At 41.6% G+C, this 6812-nt stretch overlaps 1 protein-coding gene across 1 annotated transcript in view; it reads right to left on the bottom strand.

Moving 5' to 3' along the window:
- FREM1 (FRAS1 related extracellular matrix 1) overlaps positions 1-2678 on the bottom strand; it is a 144787-nt gene extending 142109 nt beyond the window's left edge. Inside the window, exon 1 of the mRNA XM_059072960.2 lies at positions 2439-2678. Within this exon, the coding sequence (XP_058928943.1) occupies positions 2439-2678 (240 nt within the window). The remainder of the gene's footprint in view (positions 1-2438) is intronic.
- Between the last annotated feature and the right edge of the window lie 4134 nt (positions 2679-6812).

Genomic DNA, 6812 nt, shown 5'->3' with positions numbered 1-6812 from the left:
GACCCTTGTGACCAAATAAATGTTTTACCTAGTTCTAGTCACGTGGATCCCTTTTTGCTCTCCAGTGCCTCAGAGCTAGCCACATGGTGAAGACCATTAAAATATTACTGAAAATGATGATATTTTTCATTACTCTCATAGAAAGTGCTATATGAAGCACTTTAGAAGTCTTAGGCTATTTGGGATGGGGAGAGGATATCCCCAGAGGCTGGTTTAAGTAACAGGAGATCCTCCCCAAAATGCTTTCTAAGGAGGGAGAATCTGGTGAATAATAGGCCTTCGGCTTGGGGCCAGAGCTTAATACAGCTGGACCATAGATTACCCCAGTGCGCTACAAGGAGGAATTTTTCCTCTCTTCTTACCTCACAAAATACATTCAGCCTTACTTCTAAATAAATGTTGAACACATTTTTTAATATATTGACTGGAAGGGTTATCAAATTATCAGTTCATCAGTCTTTATAAGGCATTCACCTTTTTCCATGTAGCCCTGGGTCTCTGCTCTATCAGGGATCCCAGATATCTAGGATTTGGGTCCTATTTTGCTGCTCCCCAAATCTCCAAGGATTTGCTTTGACCCCAGTGCCTGTAGTTAGGGCTCCACTGCCTGCTGCTGAGCCTATTCATGTCACCTACTCATCACATTTAGTGCATTGGGGCTCCAGACATGAGCTATCCCAGGCATCTCCTTTTTCCCTAACTTATAGGTGCCAATCAAACACACTTTCTAGCATAAGTTATGTTGGGAGAAAGTGGGGAGATGTTGCAATTACCACACAAATGGGAATACCAGGGTGAGCTGGAGCCATGAGCACATACTAACATTTTTTAGATGCCCATCTGAAGCTCATTGACTGACAAAAGAAAAACTCACAGGAAACTGGAGGGAGACATTTAGTCACAGTCACATGAGCTATGCTCCCAATGTGAGAGCCTGCCACAGCATTCCAATGTGTTTCAGAATCAGACTATAACTGTAAGGGAAGTAAAGGAAATGTCTAGAGATGTCAATTTGAGCTAGCATCTATCTCAGTCTCTTTAGTTCATCTTTATGACATCTAATACCACTTTTGAATAAGCCAATGGAATATTTTTTTAGCCAAATAGAGAGGAAGAACATTAATGCTCACACTTCAGCCAACAGAAATGCTGTATTTTGCTAGAAGCAGGAGCCACACCCAGCATTGAATATTCTTAAAACTGTTTGCCTTGAGAAGAAAGTTAAACCACAGAAGGAACAAGTAATAAGACCAGAAGCAATTTTCTATTGTGTATAGAGATAAGCCCTTTAAGCAAATGCATGATAATACAGACTCCCCTAAACCCAGTGAATTAGAGGGTAACTCCACCCTACAAAAGGATTGAGCACAGAACACCCTTAAATGACAAGGTCTCCATGGTTGTGATTAAAAGGGAAAAAAATTTTATGAAGACATTTTTGAAGAACAATGAATATTTAAAATGAAGTGTCTTCATATATCTTTTCCAGATCTCTTCCCTTACTCAAGGGAATGTTCAAGGGATGGTAATAGATAAAAATGTCTTCGTGTTTAACTTTTGTTATTCTGCAGTCACAAATGTGTCCTAAAGATGTCCTGAAACCCTGATATATTATCCAAAGGCACTCTGGCCATGTGTGAGATAATTTGGGGGCAGGAATAGTCCCATAAAGACTGACCATGTCACACCACACAGGAAAACTGCCCACTCCAACTCGTTTTCATTCTCTCTCCCTCTCGTTTACTTCTCTCTCTCTCTCTCTCTCCCTCTCTCCCTCTCCCTCTCCCTCTCCCTCTCCCTCACTCTGTTTTTTTCTCTCTCTCCCCTAAGATTCTCATAGAATGACCATGTACCTAAAATAAGAAGTATGTGATTCCCTTACCATTACGACATTTCCTGGGTGATTAGCTGTTTTATAAGGTCAAAGAGCTGGTAATATTTACACAAGTTTTCATCAATAAGAGAGGATAAATCGGAAAGACTTGTCAATTTGGTGCATTACTAATTTAAAAAATGCATCCATCCATATCTGTTCGAACCAGTCTTCCTCCAGAGGGCTTAACATAAATAGGAGTAACTCCTGTTGGTTTCAAGGCTGTAATCCACAGTCAACCAAAAACATTCAAAAAAAACAGGTTTGACAAATCTCAAATCATTACCTCGTACACCTGAAACTAATGTTATATGTCATTATACCTCAAAAAAAATTTTAACAGGTTTCACCTTGCATAGAAAAAAACAGTACAGTATTAAGTCCGCTAGCTGCAACTCTACCGTTTCAAATTTGAACGTCTTACAACACTCACCTCTGGTAGCTTGAAGGAAGAGCTTTCTCTCTCTCTCTCTCTCTCACTCTCTCCCCCCCACCCCCTCCCTAACATTCTCACACACTCTCATTCATACACCCTACTAAATAGCAAATCTCGGATATGACCTACCTGTGGAGTGAGTTTCCCAACCCTCTGGGTTATTGGCTCATTCATCACAACTTCCACTTTGCAGGCATCTTTCTCTTTGGGGACGGCGAACTTCAGGTCATCCTGAGACAGGAAAGCGGAGCTGCCCTTCATCACCCTGACCCCTCGGTTAACACGGATGAGGGTGGGGCTGGCCCAGCCTGGAAGCAGCCTCAGCAGCAGCAGCAGGGCACTGAGCCCACCCCAGCTTAGAGAGCTCATGCCGACAGGGGCCAACTCGTTTCCATCCACCAGTGAAATCCCTTCAACAAAGGAGGCCTTCTGTGCTTTCTCCGGGGGTGTCAGCTCATAGTACAAGGGGCAGGGCAAGGGGTCCCGACAATGTGCCCCAAGATCTTAACACGTCCCTTTCATTTCAAACTCAGACAAGGAGGTCTTTCAGGCAGTCCCAGAGCTTTTAATAAAACTCGCTGATCACTCCTGACAACGCCCGGCAAGAGTAATGTGCCTCCCAAGTGCTTTTTTAATCCTGCAAATGGGACGAGGAGTTGGAGGAAAGTGAGAGAGAAACCAAAAGGTTTATGTGGCTTATTCAAAAGACCCCCACCGACAAAGGAATCTTTCAAGCAGCCTGTAATTTCAGCTAAATTAAAAACAAATAAACTGACTTGACCTCCAGGGGCATCTGAAAGGCAATGCAGCCATTTCATTCCCCGGCGGTAACTCCTGCTTCCGGACTCAGCGGGTCCCAACCGGGACGTCAGTTGTGTGGTCCGACAGGAGGCAGCCCTCCCCTCACGGCCAAGGGCAGCGTTTGCTCCTCTGCGTTCAGAGAAAATTGTTGAACTCTTTGCTTTTGTCTTCTCACTTGATAAATAAGGACTGTAACCTCATTTGTGCAAGAGAGCTGATAGAACTACTTGCCCACTGTTTGAAAACATGATTAATTCTAAATCAGTGTTACCCACTCAAAAAAAAAAAAAAAAAAGGCTTAATAATTTGTCACATGGGCACAATTTTGACTTTGCTGGACAATGAAGACACCTAAGAAACGCTTGAGTGGAAACTGGAGAAAAGATATTTTTTCTAAGTGAACATTTGGGGTTTTGTTTAGGTGTAACAAGGACTAGGAATCCAGTAACGTAGCTTCAACATACACAGCTAATGACACGGCAGATGTACATGCATTCATACATCATCTACAATGCTAATTACATAGAAAGTATAGAATTTGCACAAGTGAAGTTTTTTCTATTTTAACCACTTAGAATTTCATGATTACTTCTGTGTCCTGTAAGAACAGAAATGATTTTATCCAAAGTGCAAGGTATTGAAATATATCTTTAATTCCAAGATATGATTAGGTGAACCAATCATCTCCACGATTAGTTATCCATGATAAACCATAATGGTGGTTTATTATGCCCATTGGAAGGTCTTGCATTTTCATGATTTTAATGATTTCTGCACATGGATACTGAAATGTCTGTCAGAAGGTGTAGACAAAAATGCCACTATTGCCCACCTCTAATATATTAAGGGAAGGCTCATTATCTTGTCCCTGTTTGAAACCTTTCACTTTTGAGACAGTGTGTGACATGTCACCTAACACCTGGGGGTGGGCGGGTGCGCACTTCACAGAGCAGCCTCTTTTTTATGGTGTCGGTCCCCAAATAAAACAGTCCCATCCTCCCACATTGGCCGTGTTACCCACACTCAGGTTGAATTAGGTTGGCTTGTTTGGGCAAGAATGCAAACCTGCTTGTTGAACTTTCACAACTTGTTTCCATTCACCTTTGGCATCTAAGAGCGTTCAAAAAAACAGCGCTTTCACAAAGAAGAGAAGCAACAGGGTGGGTAGGCATCACCCAAAACTGAGAGATAAGAGAAAAAACTTGGCTTTCTGAGATTTAAATGAGTTAAATTAACCCATAAAGGCTGCAAGGACTCTATACTCTCAGGCGTTCTTCTCATCTCCCTTCTTCTCCTTTGCTGCTTCTTCCTAGAATCCCTGACTTTTTCATGTTGGGGAGCCTGGGGTCCAGCCCTGGGACCTGTTTTTTGTCTACCCTCACTCCCTAGTGACCTCATTCTTCCTTTTTTTCATGGATTTATCTTTATGCTTCTCTCCCTCTTGTTACCCAGATTGAGGAGGCTGCCCTGCACATAAAAAAGAGAGCCACAACTCAGGCTAGCAGAGCTGTGAGCCAGAAGGAGCCTGGGTGTTTGGGACGTTTGCAAAGTGAAGTCACCACACCAGCCTACTCTGCCAGAATTTTACGTGGCAGAGAATGTAAACTTCTTTCCTGTTAAACCTACTGTTAAACAGGAAAGACGGCATTTTTGTCTACACCTTCTGACAAATATTTCAGTACCCATGTGCAGAAATCATTAAAATCATGAAAATGCAAGACCTTCCAATGGGCATAATAAACCAGTGTAACTTTACACTGTTAATAACCACCTTATTCTTCAAGTTTTTCTGTTAATTTTGTTTAGTCACAAATCAGGTAAATATTTTAACTTCTTTCCTATAGCATATGGGGAAATAGCTCATTCTCTAATTATAGCATAGTAAGTCCTTAATGAGCAGATAAGGTCAAAGACCAAGATTCTAATGTTCATCTACCAGGAAGAGACAAGAAAGCAAAGGAAATCTATTTCTGTGGCTCCCCATGCCACAGTGATATGGGAAGGGAAGACCTGAATCTGAAGATCTGGATTCTAACCCTGGTTTTTCTGCACATCTGTTTTCTCTTTCAAAAATGGGGCCATCCGTCTTGCCTGTTCCAGTTCCCCTGTGAGGCCAAATGAAATAGTCCATGTGGAAATATTTTCTTAATTACAAAGCCCCGTATAAGTGTAATGTTATTATTACAAAATATGTCAAAGGAATAAGAGAGTAAAACTTGTCTCAAGAAAAGCAGAATGGCAGGACCTGGTCCTCGATGAAGCGGGCAGAATTAGGTTCAGTAGAAGTCAAAGTGTGTTTTAATGACATTCAGAATTTCTCTTTTTCTTCCTCACAGTCTTAAAACAGGAGGTCGAAGGAAGAAACCGAACGCTAATATTTCAGAAACAACCTGAAGCAACACTGCTGGGAGGTAAAGAGTGCAAGAGTAACAATTTCTAAGTTGAAAATCAAACAAAACTCAGCCTTCAATCGACGGGGCTACCAAATTAGGTGCCATAAAGATCAAAAAGAGTATGCTTCATTTGTGTTTTATTTACATTCTAATTTTGCGCTTGCATTTTTCTCTTGGTGTTAGGAAATGCCAAGTATGTAGACATTCTATGGAAAATATTGCTCTGATTTTTCACATGAAGAAGGTGGCAGTGGAGGGGAAAGAGAAAAGGATTTGGATGAACAGAGAGGGAAAAGGCAAAACAAAAAAACAAAAACCACACAGAACAATAGCAATGGAAATCAGGATTCTAAGTCAAACAAGATTTCAGATGATGATGGACTTTTTTATCTCCACCAAAGAAGATGACAAAATTGTCTTGTTTCTGGTACAAAATTACAATGTCCAGAGGCAGCCAATATTTATTTGACAATACCCTAGTGGGAAACCTAACACATGTTGAGAACTCTGCTTAATCCCAACATAGGGCCAAGTCAGAGCCTCAGAATCCAGCTGTCGGTAGCTTGCTCTCATCACTGATGTGGGCAGCCACAGCATCAGCAGAATCAGTGGGAGCTCTGGAAGGGGAAGTAGAAAGGTGGCCAGATTCTACATGGGAGCTTGTAAACCAACTGACTTTTAGCCACATGGGACTTAACTTGATGCTGCAATAGAAACAAATCCTGTCTGCTTGCTTGTGTCATTCAGCTGCTTCTCAGCACTTCACAATCCTCACATCATCCTGCAAATCAGTTATGCTCTTACAGGCCATTTCCCACCCTTGCCTTTTTTCTTCATGTGGAAATCATGTATTCGAAGGACAGCTCTACAAGCCAACAAAAATGTGAAAAGATGTTTTGGAAAGTGGAAAACCATCCTGCTCTGAGTTATTCCTTATAAAAATTCAAGAAGTTTTCTTTCTTACTAAATTCCTGAACAGAAGAAAATGATTCAGTAACATTTCATCTGGTAGAGCTGAGCTGGTTTTTATTTCATAATTACACGTTCAGCTTAACCGCAGGAGGATGTATTCTCCATGCCGATATAAACATGGTACTCCTGTCATTTATCTTAGGTAATCTGTGCACAGCAGGAAAAGCAGGATCCCAGCTGTCCTCTCAGGCTCTCTCTGCAATGGAACTTCTTGATGGTCAATGTTAACGATGTGCCCTGAAGAGAATCATATTTACTATTGTTCTTCTGTGGAATTTTACAATGGAAGGTACATGACACAAGAGAAGCACCTTCCCCGTCCTGCGCCCAGCACAGA

This window comes from Kogia breviceps, chromosome 8 (genome assembly GCF_026419965.1).
Source record: "Kogia breviceps isolate mKogBre1 chromosome 8, mKogBre1 haplotype 1, whole genome shotgun sequence".
Taxonomy (NCBI): Eukaryota; Metazoa; Chordata; class Mammalia; order Artiodactyla; family Physeteridae; genus Kogia; species Kogia breviceps.
This window is presented reverse-complemented; position numbering and strand designations above follow the sequence as displayed.